The sequence below is a fragment of the Gossypium hirsutum genome, chromosome D11 (genome assembly GCF_007990345.1).
Source record: "Gossypium hirsutum isolate 1008001.06 chromosome D11, Gossypium_hirsutum_v2.1, whole genome shotgun sequence".
Lineage (NCBI taxonomy): Eukaryota > Viridiplantae > Streptophyta > Magnoliopsida > Malvales > Malvaceae > Gossypium > Gossypium hirsutum.
The window spans coordinates 72538928-72557861 of record NC_053447.1 but is presented as its reverse complement, the minus strand read 5'-3'; the positions used below and the strand labels follow the sequence as shown (position 1 = coordinate 72557861).

Here is an 18934-nt window from a genome sequence, read left to right as displayed (position 1 = left end):
TAAAAAAAATTCCACTCGATTCTACCAGACTCAATTTCATACTAAATGAATTTGTTATACTCATTCCCACACACCACCATCAAATTATCTATCACATCCCAGTAATGCTTGAATTTAACTCAAAATTCGAACTTGATACTCAACTCGAACTCAATCTAACATCTGTTTTTAAGCTCAAGCTCAATTCAAGATAAAATTGACAACTTAAGCTCGTTTAAGCTCGTTATCAATTTTTGTACTAAGCTCGAGCTCGGCTCGATAACCAAGTTTATGGTTTATAATATATATTAAGGGCAGTGACATAATTTAACGATATAAAAATATGAAAAACTCGATAAGACTCGCGAGCCCTTTGAGTCAAATATTACTAAACTCTAACTGATATCTTGAATTGCTCGAGCTCAAACTTGACTCGATAATTACTAAATCGAGTACAAATTTCTTTCGAATCAAAACTCAAATAGCTTACGAGCACTAATATCTCATTTAGACCGCTACTCGTACCTCTACAACCATTCTATATATAATAGGGCATCATTCAGATAAAACCCAAGCCAAAGCTCCCAACCCCTTCAATCAAAGTCGAAAGAGAGCTCAAAGAAACCTATTAAACCCTACTAAATCTCTCCAAAAAAATCTCTGCAAGCTCATACGTCGAAACTATATTCCCAATAGTTCATATCATTTATAGTGTGAACCACTTCCACCTTAACTACTCGTTGCACATCTTATAATTTGAACTGTCATTACAAATTACCTTCAACACTTTTATGTGGTAACAAAATCATATTAAAAAAAGTAAATAATAAAATTTCTACCAATTTCCTCAATTCTTCGACTTTTGATCAACTAGGTCCTAAAAAATCCAAAATATGAAACCCTCCAAGCCTCCCCAATGTTAAGGAACAAATCAAGAGATCTCACAAATGATGCAAAATAAATAATAATCCCATACTTCTTTTTTTCTCTAAATGAAATAACAATATACAAGTACCATGGATTTAGTTTTACATGTGTTTGTTAGAAGGCTAATGACTATAATGATTCTATTCATCTTCTCAACGTACCTTGTTTGACGGTATCCGTTTCAGAATTCCAGTAAAACGGTTTGCTTACTCCGCCGGATGCTTTGCAAGAGCTTGAAGACGAATGAATCGAAGAACTTTGCGAGAGGTTTCTACCTTCGGGTTGTTGGTAGCAATGCATTAAGTTAAGAATGTAAGCATCGTCATGCAAACTGAATGGCGTGCTGCGAATAAAAGATGAAACGATAAGAAAAATACGAGCCTTGCCGCGGTAAAAATCGAAATTATAAAACAAAAGGTAAACTACACTAGTAGTCACCAACTGTTCAAGTTCATCTTTTTTGGTCACCAGTTGGTTAACGGTGTCGGTGACAGCCTTCAAAATTAACATAATAACAACTTTAACCCTCAATATTTATACATTGTGTCAATTTAATCTTGATTTTAGAAAATTTTTAACCTTCAATATTTACACATTGTGTAATTTTATCTTTTTCATAGTTTTACTTTTCTTTATGATTCTTTTATCTAAAAAGATAAAAAAACATTTATCAGCTAAATTTGATTGAAAATATGTAAAAAAATGAAAACACCCAAAAACCAAAGATAATAATTTTCATTTTTTATCATCCTTTTAAAGTTAACCCTCAATATCACAAAGAAAAGTAAAACTACAAAAAAAAAGGACTAAATTACACATTACATAAATGTTGATGGTTAAATTTTTGGGTAAACTACCTAGTTGGTTACCCAACTTTTAAGACGCTTTCATTTTGAAAAACCTTTGCAATTCGATCACCCAACTTTTAAGGCGCTTTCATTTTAATCACTCAAGCATTAAATCTCTAACGGCAGTTAACTGTACACGTCGAATCATGTTTATGCTTTTATTTTGGTCACCCAACTTACTTTTATCTCATTGCCAAAATTCTTTTAATATTAAAATTTTAAATTTCAAAACATCAAAATAAATTGAATAGACTGTTAAGAAAATTTATCCATCGATATTATCAAACAATTTGTTTCTATAGTATTAAAATTAATTAATTGTTTGTTTTTGGTTTGGGTAAGGAAGTGATGAAAAATTTATGAATTTTGTTTGAAATGGAAGCTAAAATTAATTAACTTGATTAATTTGAAGGATTTTTCTTTACTTTTAGTTTAGTATAGAAGATTCAAATTATATAATCAAAAGAAAGTTGGGTTTTGTGGACAACTAATAAAGACAATAATTTTCATTGATAATTTTTAAAAATGATTTCAAAACATGAAATTGTTGAAAATGTTTTATCTATTGATAATGTCAACCAGTTCGCTACTACAATTTTGAATCTCAATATCTAAAAATTTATATTTCAAAATAGAATTTTAAACAATGGGCTAAACAAGTACAATATGACCATTTTTGTATATTATTTTAGCTTCTACCTCTTTTTCACTTTAATCCTTGATTTTTTTTTACCCCAATGAATAGTTATAAAATATTTGTGATCAAAATGAAAGTGTAAACATGATATGCCGTGTATAATTAACCACCGTTAAATATTTAACACTTGAGTGACTAAAACGAAAGTGCCCTAAAAGTTGGGTGAGCAAATTGCAAGGATTTCATTTTGAGTGACTAAAATGAAAGCGCTCTAAAGTTGACCAACTAGGTAATTTACCCTAAGTTCTTTTAGAATCAAGACTAAATTGACATGATTTATAAATGTTGATGGTTGAAGTTGCTATTATGCCAATTTAAAAAACTATCACGGTTGGCCTAAAACAAAAAATGAAATTTACTAATAATTGAGTGACTACTAATGTAATTTAGCGAAAAAAGACAATTGAAATAGTTAGGTCACTAGTAGTGTAGTTTACCCTAAAACAAAATGGATGTTATATGTGTTTTTCCATGGTGAAAATGAAGTATACTTGCCTGTTAAAATCAAGGTGAACCAGTTGCATATCTTCAGAAATCTCAATCTCAACAGTTGCATGCGGACTAGTCTGTAAATAGAGGAAACCAAACCGAATTTTAAAACACACACACAAAGAATGCACTAATTTTTTTCCACTTGGAAAGATAGAAATACACATACTTGAACCAATATAAACGGCAACGTAAATCCTTCTTTAGGAGCTGTATTATTATTATTATTATTATTACTCTTGAGCATCCGCTGGTTTCGTTTGATTATGTTCCGGAGACCTGCAATCTTTTATATATATATATATATATTCATAGACACTTTAGGCATGGAATGCAGCTGATAAACCACTTCGAAGAACAAACGAAAATAAGTAAATAAATAGATAAAAAAAAGAGGAAAAAAAATCATTGATCAAATTTGCTATTAGACCCTATACTTTGTGTAAGTTGCGGATTTAGTACCTGTAATTTAATTTGATCAATTTTAATCTATGTACTTTTCGAAATTTGGAATTTTAATCATGAACAATTGATAGCGATTAAATTTGTTTGGTTAAATTATGCTATTAGCCATTTATTATGCGTAAAGTTATAGATTTAATCTATGTTCTCCAACTGGATCATATTCAGCCGTTACATTTTTTGAATTTTGAAATTTCAATCTTAATACAAATGAAAATCATTAAATTTATTAATTAGTTTTTGTGTAAATAATATATGAAAATAACAAGCTGACATGGCATTAAAAATGGGATAATATATTTAACGCGTCAATTTTTTAAAGTAACGATGCTTAATGAATTTAATAGTTACCATTTAATCAAAACTAAAATTTTCAAATTTTAAAAGTCCAGGGACTGAAAATGACCAAATTAATTTATAGGTGCTAAATCCACAACTTATGCGAAGTACAAGGTCTAATAGCAACATTTGACCAAAATCATTTCTGCACTGTCTTAAATGGCTTCTCAATAACTAAAGCACAAGCAGGTTTCTATTCATACCAACATGTCGTCTAATAGGTAATTAAAGGAGGGGTTAAAAAAAACTTACTTGTTCTTCTAAATCTTTCAAATAAGCTGTTTTACGCGAGATGCTTGTCATTAGTTGAACATGTGCTGCCTACAAGCATTAAAAAGGAGGGTCAAACTATTTGATTTGTAGAACAATCTTCCCTCTTCTGAATTCACGTGTCCATGGACCTTTGGGTGTTTTATCAGAAAATGTTTGTTACATACAGTAATAATTGCTAGAAGATTTTATCTACCTTAAGTTCTTCTAAATCCTTTGTTTGCGTAGTAGAAAGTCCTTTCCACCTGATTTCTTTCTTCTCCCTCGTAATGATATCCATTGCCATAAGTACATTCAATGCGTCATACACACGTCGTCGAACGTTTTTCTCATGGAACTGAAAAAACCCCGAAATGTTCATTTGTTTTGCATATGTTTGATTAAAGAATAAGAACTTAAAAAATCATGGGAATTAAACCTCATCTAAAGATCCGGCAGTATTACTCTGAGTGGCAGCAAACTCTTCTATAATTTCGTCTGCAACCTGAAAATCATAAACCACTCAACTCAACTTGTGAAATTCATGCCCGATTAAGAAAAGGTTAAATCACCTTTTGGGGCCTGAACTTGATATTTATTCCCACATTAGGGCCTGAATTTTTTTTTGTCCAAGTTAGACCCTAAACTTGGCAAATGTTCTCACATTTGAGCTTGAACTTTTCCTTATCCAAGTTAGTCCTTGATATTTCCTTGAAAACCCTAAAGTTTAGGCCCCAATATGAGAACAATTGTCAAGTTTAAGGACTAACTTGGACAAAAAAAAGAGTCAAGCTCTAATGTGGGAATAGTTGCCTGGTTCAAGTCCCATTGTGAGAACAATTGCCAAGTTCAAAACTTAACTTGGACCAAAAAAAAAAGTTCAAACCCCAATGTGGAAATTGTTACCAAGTTCAGGCCCCAAATACTAATTTAACCCATTTAGAAAAGACAGCATATTCCATTTTTTTAAAGGGCCATAACAAGTTCTCGAGTGATATATTACTTGAAAGATGCAATTCCAATTTTAAGAATGCAACATGAAACCATATAATCATGTTTATAGAAAGACATAGCGACCAAGTTACAACGTTTACTGTAGGAATATTCTGTAAATATTTTAGGAATATTTTGTAGATATTTTTTTTATTAAAATCCCTTATTTTAAGGGATCATATCTCCTATTTAGTATCTTTCCTAACTTAGAGTTTCCTAAAGTAGTGTCATAGGTTGTATATAAAAACTCTGATTTATGTTCTATTTAATACATAATACTCTGATTTCTACATGGTATCAGCTTAGGTTACGATTTCTTTTTCAACCTAGACCATGTCCGAAACTCCTTCTCCTACTTCGGAGATTACTTCAAATCCAGAAAATTTTTCTGGTTCCGATGCTCCATCAGATTCGTCTAGTCAAGGGTCTTGTGAAGGTAATCTGGTCATAAAAGATCCAGAAGGTAACCTTTCTTCTACTGCATTTTTCTCCTCCCAGTTGAATCCTAATTGGATCCTCGATTCTGGTGCTACGGATCATATGACTGGTAACAAGGCATTGTTTCACAATTTTTTCCATACCTTTGGTAAAGCTGTCAAAACGGCTGATGGTACCTTGTGCAAAATAGAGGGACATGGCACTGTTATTCTCAATGAACAGATTGCACTTAAAAATGTTCTCTTTATACCAAATCTGGCGTGCAATCTCATCTCTGTTAGTAAATTGTCCACAGACTTGCATTGCTCTGTAATTTTTAATGATCGTGATTGTACTTTGCAGGCACTGAACTCGAAGAAGATGATTGGTAAGGCCAGCTTGCATAATGGTCTCTACATCCTCCCTACCTCTCCTAAAATCGAGATCTCCAAGTCATTTACCGCTTTAGGAAAAGTTGATACTGTTATGTTATGGCACTTTCGTTTAGGCCATCCTAGTTTCCAATACCTTGCAAAATTGTTTCCTGCTCTATTCATTAATAAAAGGCCTAATTCTTTTTCTTGCAAAGTTTGCTCTCTTGCCAAACATACTAAATCATCTTATTTTCCTTCTACATACAAGCCTTCTTACCCTTTTGCTTTGATCCATAGTGATATTTGGGGCCCTTCTCGGGTGAAGAATGCTGATAATTGTAAGTGGTTTATCACTTTTATTGATGATCACAGTAGGATAACTTGGACTTATTTGCTGAAAGATAAATCTGAAACTGCTAGTGTTTTTGTGCAATTTTATAACATGGTTCTCACTCAATTTGGGTCTAAAATCCAGCTCTTTAAATCTGATAATGGCAGTGAATTTTTTGCTAGGTCTTTAGGTGATTTTTTTAAGGAAAAGGGCATAGTTCAGATTAGTTCTTGTGTTGGAACCCCACAGCAAAACGGCGTTGCCGAAAGAAAAAATAGGCACCTTCTTGAAGTTACTCGTTCTCTTCTATTTACCACTAATGTTCCTAAATATTTGTGGGGGGAAGCCTTATTAACTGCCACATATTTAATCAACTGGATGCCTAGTAAGGTTTTAAAATTTCAAACGCCTCAATCTATATTTTTGCAGCACTTTCCTCATTTTAAGCCTATCTCCTCCATTCTGCCACTTAAAATTTTTGGCTGCACTGTTTTTATCCAAAATATTGCTCCTAATAAGTCCAAGTTAGATCCTAAGTCTTTAAAATGTGTATTGGTTGGGTATTCTTCACTTAAGAAGGGTTATAAATGCTATCATCCTCCTTCTAAACGATTTTTCACCACTATGGATATAACATTTTATGAGCAGGATTCCTATTTCACTCAGGCTGAAATTCAGGGGGAAACATGGAGTGATTTTCAGCCACAACAGGTATCTCCTTCTAATCTTCATTCTCAACCTTCAGAATTGCCATCTTGTTCGCCATTACCTGCAGATCTGTCACCTGTGAATGCTCCCATTGATTCTCCTGTAGTACCTATGACTAATTCACCTACACCCACTTTAAACACTCTTCCTGAAAATACACCAACTCCAATTGACAGTCTTCAAAAAACACCATCACCCAAACAGCTTCGTGTCTACACAAGAAAAAGAAGACATATCCCTGAGACTGTTTTGCAATCTGATTCTTGCCGAGAATTGGATTTGGGTCCAGCTGCCGAAATGGAAGAAGAAATCAGTAAGTCCACTACTCTAGATGACTTTCCTATTGCTATTAGAAAAGGGGTTAGACAGTGCACCAAGCATCCTATTGAAAAATTTACTGGTTATAATTCATTGATGCCGTCTTTTCAAGCATTTACAGCAACTTTGGATAAAGAACAGGTTCCCACAAGCATAGCTGAAGCTCTAAAGGATCCAAAATGGAGAAGGGCTGTTGAAGAGGAAATTTGTGCACTAGAGAAAAATGCTACTTGGACCATTACAGACCTTCCTCAAGGAAAAAAGGCTGTCGGCTGTAAATGGATCTTTGCTGTAAAGTATAACTCCAATGGCAGTATCCAACGATACAAAGCTAGACTAGTGGCCAGAGGTTTCACGCAAACATATGGGATAGACTTCACAGAAACTTTTGCACCTGTGGCAAAGCTTAACACTATTCGAGTACTCCTAAGTTTGGCTGTAAATTGCGATTGGAAATTACACCAACTTGATGTAAAAAACGCATTTCTTAATGGCAAGCTTGAGGAAGAAGTCTATATGCAATTGCCACCTGGCTTAAAGTCTATTGAAGGTAGCAACAAGGTTTGCAAGCTCAACAAGTCTCTATACGGGTTAAAACAATCACCCAGAGCTTGGTTCGAGAGGTTCACTAAAGTCATTCTTCAAAATGGCTACAAGCAGTCCCTTGCCGATCATACGCTTTTCATCAAGGTAACTTCTACAAATAAAAAAGCTATCCTAATTGTGTATGTGGATGACATCATTCTTACTGGAGATGATGAGGAAGAGATTAACAATTTGAAGAAGTTGTTAAACAGGGAATTCGAAACCAAGGACTTGGGAAAGCTAAGGTATTTCCTAGGAATGGAGGTGGCAAGATCAAAAGAAGGACTTGTGATCAACCAGAGAAAGTATGTACTTGATTTACTCAAAGAAACTGGTTTTCTTGACTGTAAGCCGGCTGATACACCAATGGAGGCAAACTTGAGATTCAATAAAGAAGATGAGTCCTTAGTAGACAGAGAGAAATTTCAAAGGTTAGTTGGGAAACTAATCTACTTATCCTTGACAAGGCCAGATATAGCTTTTCCCATAAATGTGATAAGTCAACACATGACTAATCCTACTGAAGAGCATATGGCAGCAGCAAATAGAATTCTCAAGTACTTGAAGAAAACTCCAGGACACGGCTTAATGTTTAAGAAGACACAAGACAGAACTGTTAAGATTTTTACAGACTCTAGTTGGGCTGGAGATCTCACTGAAAGAAGATCCACTAGTGGGTACTGCACTTTTGTTTGGGGTAACCTTACAACTTGGAGAAGTAAGAAACAATCTGTTGTTTCAAGAAGTAGTGCTGAAGCTGAATTTAGAGCACTAGCTTTGGGGATATGCGAAGGAATTTGGCTACTTAAATTACTAAAAGAACTTGGCACAAATCAGGAGGATCACTTTGAAGTTTTGTGTGATAATCAATCTGCCATTCAGATTGCCAAGAACCCAGTTCAACATGACCGAACAAAGCATGTTGAAATTGATAGGCATTTTATTGCTGATCAAGTCAACAAAAAGACAGCCACTCTTTCTTACATTCCTTCAGAAGGACAGATTGCAGACATTCTTACCAAGGCTTTGCCAAAACCTGTGTTCAATAAATTCCTATTCAAGCTGGGATTATACAATGTATATTCTCCAGCTTGAGGGGGAGTGTAGGAATATTCTGTAAATATTTTAGGAATATTTTGTAGATATTCTTTTTATTAAAATCCCTTATTTTAAGGGATCATATCTCCTATTTAGTATCTTTCCTAACTTAGAGTTTCCTAAAGTAGTGTCATAGGTTGTATATAAAAACTCTGATTTATGTTCTATTTAATACATAATACTCTGATTTCTACATTTACAGGATATATAATTGTCATGATAAATCTCAAACCTACTCTAGCGTGATAACAATTACATAAAAATGAGAATAGGAACACCATATAACTTAAAAACTAATTACTACTCTAAAATTTTAATTATATATACATACCTCATGACTTAGTCAACTAAACAAATATTATAGCAGAAGCATACCTCAGCATATGTGGTGCTCCCCTTACTCTCCAACTTCTTACAAACTGAAAAAATTGTTGGATTCAACCAAGATGACCATAGAATGCAAAATAAGTCATCAGAATTTCCATTGAGATAAGCAAAAGGTTACATACTGATATTTCCTATATTTCTCAAGGAATGTATCAAGGATTTGAGATATCATTAAAAATACCAATGAAAATAGATTACATCTAACTTAATATATAAGAAAGAAAAAAACTAACCCATGACACTGAACTGGCGCAGCCCACCACCAGGCATTCTTGATACCTTTTTCTTCGTTGTACTGATTATTCAGAAGGGAAAAATGAAAAAGAAAAAAAGGATATTACTAAATCGGGTCAAGAAGACAGCAAAGATGCTTGAGAATATAGAATATCACTCACTTGGGTCAAGTTCTTAAATATAGTAACTAAAACAGATAAACAAAAGTCAACTAAAACAACATCAAAGCAAAAAATTGTTCAAGCAATAGTACCCTATGCATAAAAGAATATGTTCTGAAAGAGAGTACTTCATGGCAAGTCTTGAGCAATAGGAATAATAGTTGGAGTTGAGAAAGCTTTTGAAGCTTATAGAGGTTGCTGCTAGTATTGCACATCTATTGACTCCAGGTGGTAATAATTGTGCCATAGCAAAAATTTGGCAGGAATTCAGAAAAAAAGAAGGATAAAGTAGGATGGCATAGGCTCATACCCTATGCATATTCCTAAACAGTCCCTCATAGCTTGGATGGCCATCCTTGCTAGGCTTCCTACTAAGGATAGGCTAATATCAAGAGGATTAAATATCGATGGTGCTTGTCAATTATGTTGCTGTAGAGAAGAATCTCGTAATCACCTATTCTTTGAGTGTGATTTTTCAAGGAGGGTCTGGGAGGTCACAGCATTGAAAGGGAAGTCTATGATCACAGTGGTTCTTAAATTGGCATGGAATGCTTACATCTACATATTTTGGAGACTGCAATGACAGGCAATTTAAAGGAGTCCAAGCATCGGAGAATGAAATCATCAAGTATATAAAAGATAGTGTACAGGCTAGAGTACAGGAGAAAAGAATATATAGAAATGATGCTGTTAATATCCAATTGTGTATAGAATGGGGAATTTTCTGGCTGCTTACAGGGGTTTATGGTTTTGGTTGTAAACAGGATTTAAGAATCTGTGTTGTAGGGGTTGAGTTGTTTTAGGAGCAATTTTGTTGATCTGCTCATTTGTATTGACTGTGAACTGTAGCAGACCTATCTGCTTCTTGGATAATAAAACAAAATTATCCCAAAAAAAAAAATCAAAGCGAGAAAAATATTTTAAAATGAACAGAAAATATAGAATATCACTAAATCGGGTTGAGAAGACAGGAAAGATGCTTTAAGAAAATAAAATCTCAGTCACTGGCTCAAGTTCTTATATATAGTTACTAAAACAGATATAACAAAAATCCAATTAAAGCAAGAGCAAATATTTGAAGTGTAAAATGTAATCACCCTTCAACAAGATCAGCATCCCCATTCTTTTGCTTGACCGCCGATCGATTCGTACGATAAGCACTCTCAGAAGTTGAAGCATTGGTTGGAGTAGCAACCGGACTCTGCTCACTATAAGTACTATCTTCTAAATGTAGGTCGTCCATCAAATTCAGCCACTAAACTTCCTCACCACAAAATAAGCTAAACCCAGAATTTATCAAAGCAAATACAAATCAATCAAAGCAAGAATTGGCTAAAAGCATTAACTTTGAAATAACATTGTCATTGTAAAGTTTTCAAATACAATGCTTCCCATTTTAACACAATACATGCCGATGACGAAGCTTTGCACAAATTTTAGGTTAACATCAATCAAAATTTGTGAAATTAAAATTACCCATAATGATTCTTATTCACATTGCTTAAACCTATAACAACCCTAAACATTATAAATCAAAATGCAATTAAACTTTAATACAAAAAAATTTAAACGAAAAATAAATCGATACCAACCTGAGGAGTAATCAGTGAATTGAAGAATAAAAAGTAAAGGAAAAAAACCCTAAAAGAAATTAAATATAAAAAGCTTTTAAAATAAACAGAAAAAAAATCGTCTTCCCGCTAAATATTAATCTTTGTTTTTTCCAGGAATAGATCTATCGTGAAGCAAAAGCTTTTTTAAAGTTTCTGAATTACCCCTCACTTTTATTTGTGTTTACAAATTAGTCCACGGGTGGAACACGTGTCACAAACTGGTTAAGTTGCTAAGTAGGCTTTTTCTGAATGGGGCATACCAAATCTAGCCGGACTTTTGGATCCAATAGCATTTAGTCAACCTTTCACAACATGTTTTCGGTTAAAATATGCTAATAGTCCCTATACTTTTTGTATATTTAAAATTTAGTTTTTTACTTTTATTTTCAAGAATTTAATCATTTTACTTTTCAGATTTAAAAATTCATGTCAATTTGTTAACTTCCTTAAAATTATTCAGTTAAATTCATTAGCTTGATATTTTAAAATAAAAAAATACTCACTTAATGATTATATAAAATAATAATAATAATATTGTAATGAACTTGAATTTATATCTGAAAAGTAGGACGAGATTGAAAAGAAAAGGACAAAATTTCAAATGTGCAAAGAATACAAGGACTTATAACATATTTTAACCTTTTTTCCATTAATTAGTTTTTCTAATAAGAAGTATCTTGTTATTTATATTTTTACTATTTCCATTAAAAAAACAAATGGGCTAATTCCACAAAACATCCTCAAACCATGGTGCAAATTCTAAATTAATCATTTAATTTCAAAACCTTCTAATCAACTCCGTATAGAGCAATATCATATCAATTAGGTAGATTGGTGTTAAATGGCCGCACAAATTCAATGTAAAATATATTTAAAACATGTGACTAAATTTGTAAACACGTATGTGCATACTGTATGGATAGCTCACGTTTGACATTTTTTAAAAAATCAAACAACTTTCGATTTTATTGTCTATTTTAACAAGTCTAACGGTAAATACACACATAATTACAATTTAATCTACCCGTTTTACTTGTTAGATTCCAATATTTAATGCCTAAACTGACAATTTAGATGATAATATACAATTGATACAATACCGATATTTTGAAGATTCAATTAAAACGGCTACATTCAAGAACCAATTCAAAATCTAGGCGGCAGCTTAGTATCGAACAAGAATCGAATATCGAATGACAACCAATGACCTCGAGAATCGGGACATTAAGCATCACATTACAAAAAATAACTATTTACATTGTTTTGATCTGAAATTTCCAGAATCAAGAAGTTGTACCAATAGTTTCTCAAGCCTCTTTGAACTTACAGTAGGTTTGACAGCATTTGGGTTCCCGTAAACTACACACGGATCTTTACCCGGGTTTGAACCTCCCACGCACCAACCCCCTGGGGTAAAACGACCGTACGATCTCCTCAACAATTCCTTGTCAATCTTATTGAGGGCTGAATCATCATCCTTGGCAAACTTCCGAGCAAAAGGTGCTCCACTTCGAACCATGTCGTCGAAATGTTCCAATGTCAAAGTCATCGGATGCTGCTTCGGAGGATTATCCCATCGTATATAATGCAAGTCATGGTTCACGGTCGTGTTCTGGTAATCTTTGTGATTGCAAACTACGGTGTGGAAGTAACCTTCCGGGGACGATATGAAGTTCGTGTAGTACATAAGGAGGGTACGTGGAAGATTATCCCATCCCCATACACAGAATTCGAGAAACGATTTTGTCAGCACCACCCATTCTGATCCTGGAAATGTATATCAAAATATCGGGATATAAACATAAATTTTCAACCCGTATCGTAACGAGTAGCTGACAATTGATATGCAACATGCAACACTCGTAAAGGATCTCGAAACAGTTTAAAGATTGCAAATTTATCCCTACTAATTCGTGTCTACTTAAACTCAATGAAAACCGTATGCAGCCATACACTCAACCACTAAGTATCGACTTATTCAAGACTTTTCGAACAAATATTTCAGAGAACAACGATGGAATATATGAAAGCATTACCCATGAATAACTTGAAAGAAGCAGGCAACGATCTTTTCTCCTTAGCCCAAAATACGCCAGATTTCTTCGAATGGTATAAACCCGGGTCTATAATGATTGGCCTTGCTCTTTGGTATCTGCAAACACAAAACGAAGTTACATTCGAAGAACACTATATAAACGACCATTACACCATATGGGAAGTGGAACGAAAAATGTATCGGCTCCTCACTCTTTCCAGCCAATGCTACTCGTGTGCTCGAGGAAATTGAGATCCCTAGGCAAGTACGAGAAGATGTGCACGATATCTGAAACAAAAATCAATAAGCAATCAGCAGGAAGCCAACCGGAGCATACAGGTAAAATCTAGGCTGCAAATGCAATTGCGGATGGAGATAAATGCTAATGCACAGCAGAAACCAACCCAGAACTATACAGGTAAACAGTTCCGTGCTCTATCACCATCAACCATTGATAATTCGGAACATTATAGTATGTCAAGAATGTTGCAACATTTTACACTCTGTTTCATACCGTTCAAGTCGGAATTATCGACCCAGAGCTTAACTCAATCGACACTAACATCAAAGGGTACTAGTTTCAAACCCTAACATCCGCAATTCATTTCCCAATATTTCTGAATTATTCAAACCCGATCATACATTTCCGTCAACAAGTTAAAGCACATACTATAAGCAGTTGCTTTCGCCTTTTCGACAACAATTTCGGGCAAACAAATCCTACTTATTACTATAAATGTCAAGAATAGGGGTTTAAATGACACACTAGTGCTTGCAAATTATTCGTGTTTGACTCGAACTCGATCCGATAATTATCGAGCTGAACGTTACTATGTTTTACTCTGCTTTCATATCATTTAACTCCGAGTTACCGATCCAAGGATTAACTCAATTGAGTCTAACATCAACAGGACCAAGTTTCAAATCCAAAATCCACACTCATACATACATATATACATTTTCGTCAAATTACAATAAAAGAACTGGTTCTTACCATCTTGGGTCATAAGGGGATAATCATCTGCACTAAGGTTCACAAACCAATCCCAATCTTTAGCTTCCTTCAACAAAATCGCCACGGCATGAAGCGTAGCGGCAACCATAGTAGGCCCCTTATAAGTCACCAAATCAGCTTTTCCGATGACCATCACGTTCCCGAACTCCTTAATCACACCCTCCGCTTTCACATACTTAGCCAACTCAAACCGCTCCGAATCCGAAGCATCAAGATCCAAATGGACCAAATAGTAATTCCTCGGGTGATAAATCGCCTGCAACAACCTTTTAACGCGCGGCCCATCACCTTTCGTCCCCGATATGGAATAAGCAAATCTGGGCAACCTCGGTAACCGGCCGTAATCCCGTTCGGAGAAAGAAAATCTGGGTTCTTGAAAGGAAAATTCGGGTTCGAATGAAGTGGATTTATTTTGGGTGAAGGTTAATGAGAGAAGGAAAGTGAGTGAAATGATTGAGATTATGAGGATTGGCAGTAAAAGCCATGATCGATCTGAATAAGGAAAGTGAGTTCTTTTCATTAATTGAAAAAGAAAACAGGAGACTTTCGGACAAGAGAGCTAAAATTTAGGATGGTTTTGGAACTAGATCTAAGGTAAAAGAACATAAAATTATTGGATTTGGTGTCCGGTCAAGTTTGTACTGTGCTTGAAGAGGGAAAATAATTCCTTTTTAAATTAGAGTGAATTAAATTTAATTTGTCAAAAATAATATTTTTGTAAATTCACTCCCATCTTAATCAAATTATACGATATATTTATTATTATTTCATGTCATATTTATAAAAAAATATTATTTTAATTACCTACATAAAATAAAGACAAATAACATAATACAACTTAATTAATTTAATATAACACAAGATAAGAGATGCAATTTCATATATTATTGCAAAATTCATGTCTATACTTTATTCATTTCATCTTAAAAAGCATATTTTTAAATAAAATATTTTTTTTGGATGAAAATGGTAAGATTTAGTTAATATTAATGAATGGTAACCAAATTTAATGTGTACCAAAAGCTTGAAGTGGGTGTACGTTTCACAATTTCTAAGCAACCAGCTCGCCTTGAAGATTCGATTCTAGAAAAGAACTTCATTATATATGTTTCAAACGCAACTAAAATAAAAAAGTAAAGAGCATTTCATAAACATTCAAAAGGGACCTGTTTCCAAAACACAACAATCACAGGTGCTACTGATAGAGTATCCCAAAAAAGGAACCAAACGGTTTAAATCCCAAAAAACATACGAGAACACAATAGAGAAACCAGATGAAGAAAATCAATGTTTTAGTCAACTTCCTCAATCTTAGGACCAGCACCACTTCCACCAGCCGGAACATCCTCATCCATGCCACCACCCATGTCACCGCCGGCACCCTGGTACATCTTAGCAATGATGGGGTTGCAAATACTCTCCAACTCCTTCATCTTGTCTTCAAATTCATCGGATTCGGCGAGTTGGTTGCTGTCTAGCCATTGAATGGCTTGTTCAATAGCATCTTCGATCTTCTTTTTATCAGTTGCTGGGAGTTTGGCACCAATCTTTTCGTCCTTAACTGTGTTCCTCATATTGTATGCATAGTTTTCCAATGCATTCTTTGCCTCGACCTTCTTTTTATGTTCTTCATCTTCGGATTTGTATTTCTCTGCTTCTTGAACCATCTTTTCAATTTCTTCTTTGGAGAGTCGGCCCTTGTCGTTTGTGATGGTGATTTTGTTCTTTTGTCCAGTGGTTTTGTCTTCGGCAGAGACGTTTAAGATACCATTAGCATCGATATCAAAGCAGACAGTGATCTGTGGGACACCTCTAGGAGCAGGAGGGATGCCAGAGAGCTCAAATTTACCGAGCAAGTTGTTGTCTCTGGTCCTTGTTCTTTCACCTTCGTAGACTTGGATCAACACTCCAGGTTGGTTGTCGGAGTAGGTTGAGAAGACTTGTTCTTTTTTGGTTGGAATGGTGGTGTTCCTTGGAATCAAAACGGTCATAACACCACCAGCGGTTTCCAAACCGAGAGACAATGGGGTGACATCCAAGAGCAAGAGATCTTGCACTTTCTCATTACCTTCACCACTCAATATAGCAGCTTGGACTGCAGCACCGTATGCAACGGCCTCATCAGGGTTGATGCTCTTGCAAAGCTCCTTCCCATTGAAGAAATCTTGTAAAAGTTGTTGGACCTTTGGAATTCTAGTGGAACCACCAACAAGAACAACATCATGGACAGTGCTCTTGTCCATCTTAGCATCCCTCAAACATTTCTCAACTGGTTCCATACACTTCCTGAATAGATCCATGTTAAGTTCTTCAAACCTGGCACGGGTAATGGTAGAGTAAAAATCGATACCCTCATACAAGGAGTCAATTTCGATGGTTGTTTGAGCAGTGGATGATAAAGTTCTCTTCGCCCTTTCACAAGCAGTCCTCAACCTCCTAAGAGCCCTGGGATTACCACTAATGTCCTTCTTGTTCTTTCTTTTAAACTCTTGCACAAAGTGGTTCACCATTCTGTTATCAAAATCTTCACCTCCAAGATGAGTGTCACCAGCAGTGGCTTTCACTTCAAATATACCCTCTTCAATGGTAAGAAGAGAGACATCAAAAGTACCACCACCAAGATCAAAGATCAAGACATTCTTTTCGCCGACACTGGTAGCTTTCTTGTCGAGACCATAAGCAATGGCAGCAGCCGTGGGCTCGTTGATAATACGCATGACATTAAGTCCAGCAATGACACCAGCATCCTTTGTTGCTTGACGCTGAGAGTCATTGAAGTAAGCAGGGACGGTAACTACGGCGTTTTTAATTGTAGACCCAAGGTAAGCCTCAGCAATTTCACGCATCTTAATGAGCACCATTGAAGAGATCTCCTCAGCAGCAAATTGCTTCTCTTCACCCTTGTATGTAACACAAATCATTGGCTTGTCACCAGGCCCAGGAATGACCTTGAACGGCCACAATTTAGTGTCACTCTGAACAGAAGCATCACTGAATCTACGTCCAATCAATCTCTTTGCATCTGTAAAGGTAAAAACAAATCAATTCACCAAAATAAAATTCAATCTATAATCAATATGAATGATTCTTTACTTTCATATTAAGCAATATATATTGCGTATAGTGCAATTTTGCGTATTTGAACAAAGATAAACAGAAAAAAGAAGTGCGGGTTGAAACGATGATACGTGAATATGATTATAAAAAACAATGGTTAACTCCTTTTAACTGGCTATAATAAGATTGAAAAGTACAGTATTAACAGATCTAACAAAAAGCCAAAAGTCATCGTTCAAAATATAGTCAACAACATCGAGTAGATTCAAAAGAAAGATTAACAGATCTGAACAAGAATCTAAGCTCAAGCTACAGCAGTTCTTAGTAAATCTTAGAAATCTTAACTCGTAAACTTCAGCATAGATCCAAACGTAAACAAATCTAGATCCAAGCCAAATATTTTCACCTTAGCATAGATCTAAAGAAAACAAATCTTGATCAACTCTAGATACAGGATCTCTAAAAGCAAAGAGAACAGATACAAAGCTTACCGAAGACGGTGTTGATGGGGTTCATAGCAACCTGGTTCTTCGCAGCATCACCTATCAAACGCTCGGTGTCGGTAAAACCAACATAAGACGGCGTCGTTCTGTTACCTTGATCGTTAGCGATGATTTCAACACGATCATGTTGCCAAACACCGACGCATGAATAAGTAGTTCCGAGATCGATACCGATCGCTGGACCTTCTCCTTTACCGGCCATCACTATTTTCTTTTGTTGTGTCGACAAAAAAGAATATAAAGAACGAAAAAAAAAACAATAACTAAAAGAGAGAAAACAGCTACTACAAAGAACAGCTAGGGTTTTCAAGAGGACGATAAAAGAAGAAAAGAGTTCGTTTATATAGAGGTTTTTTCAAATACTGGTTTTCGAGAATGTTCTGGAGTCTACGAGCCGTTCGATCTTTTGGACATTATTTGACGGTTCCAGATCTTTCGGCCGATCTTTATACGGTTGTTTCTATATACTGCGATCAAAATTAACCACTTGATTTCTGCCACGTCATTAGATGTCGGGCCATTTCGATACGGCTCTTCTTATTGGACCGTCACTATCATGGAATATTCTATGTAAAAAAAAGAGAGAGAAGAAGTCATAATCAAATACTTTTCCTCCTTTCTTCATTTAGAAGGATACTTGAAATTTAATTTATTATATTTTTATTGAATTAATTTTTGTTTTAATTAATAAGATATGTATTAATTTAAATATAAGTGGATTTCATCTAAATTTATTTAAATTTAAATATATTTTAATTTTTAATTTATCATATTTTTTATTGAATTGATTCTGATTTTAATTAATGAATATTATACTTGTCATTTACTCCCGACGTTGTTTGCATGGCATGTTATTTTTCCTCACGTGAAAGCACAAAGGAAATTACGAAGAAATTTGCTAAAAGAAAAAGGAAGTTACAAAGAAAAGGCTGGATTGTGAACGGAGTAATAGGGTTTGATGGGTCATGTGTAATTTGCATTTCACTTTGATACCAATTTGTTACATATTGATAATATTAATTACAAAATGATAATTGTTCAAATGAAGCGTATGAGGTTACTTAAACAAGGTATATTTCGCATTGAATAATCGAGTTGAATCTCGAGTCAAGTTC

The 18934-nt window shown here is 34.7% G+C and overlaps 3 protein-coding genes and 1 long non-coding RNA gene across 4 annotated transcripts; 1 reads left to right on the top strand and 3 right to left on the bottom strand.

The window, feature by feature from the left end:
* Window positions 1–898: 898 nt before the first annotated feature.
* LOC107898828 (transcription factor-like protein DPA) lies at window positions 899–11327 on the bottom strand. The gene is made up of 10 exons (XM_016824382.2): window positions 11189–11327; window positions 10694–10876; window positions 9435–9496; window positions 9190–9233; window positions 4430–4495; window positions 4208–4348; window positions 3994–4062; window positions 3110–3226; window positions 2947–3017; window positions 899–1249 (listed from the first exon to the last, which is right to left on the bottom strand). Exons 2-10 carry the CDS (start codon window positions 10837–10839, stop codon window positions 1051–1053), a joined length of 915 nt encoding a protein of 304 aa, XP_016679871.1. The 5' UTR covers window positions 10840–10876; window positions 11189–11327; the 3' UTR covers window positions 899–1050.
* Window positions 4505–5988, top strand: LOC121223579 (uncharacterized). The gene is made up of 2 exons (XR_005920893.1): window positions 4505–5446; window positions 5764–5988. It is a non-coding gene; the product is annotated as an uncharacterized lncRNA (long non-coding RNA).
* Window positions 11328–12312: 985 nt separating the features above from the next.
* LOC107898827 (beta-glucuronosyltransferase GlcAT14C) lies at window positions 12313–14902 on the bottom strand. Its single transcript, XM_041105321.1, has 4 exons — window positions 14239–14902; window positions 13457–13532; window positions 13246–13361; window positions 12313–12976 (listed from the first exon to the last, which is right to left on the bottom strand). Exons 1-4 carry the CDS (start codon window positions 14777–14779, stop codon window positions 12459–12461), a joined length of 1251 nt encoding a protein of 416 aa, XP_040961255.1. The 5' UTR covers window positions 14780–14902; the 3' UTR covers window positions 12313–12458.
* A 483-nt stretch (window positions 14903–15385) lies between these two features.
* On the bottom strand, window positions 15386–18157 carry LOC121223577 (heat shock cognate 70 kDa protein 2). The gene is made up of 2 exons (XM_041105320.1): window positions 17808–18157; window positions 15386–17281 (listed from the first exon to the last, which is right to left on the bottom strand). The coding sequence occupies exons 1-2, from the start codon at window positions 18019–18021 to the stop codon at window positions 15552–15554; spliced, it is 1944 nt and encodes a 647-aa protein (XP_040961254.1). The 5' UTR covers window positions 18022–18157; the 3' UTR covers window positions 15386–15551.
* Window positions 18158–18934: the final 777 nt, after the last annotated feature.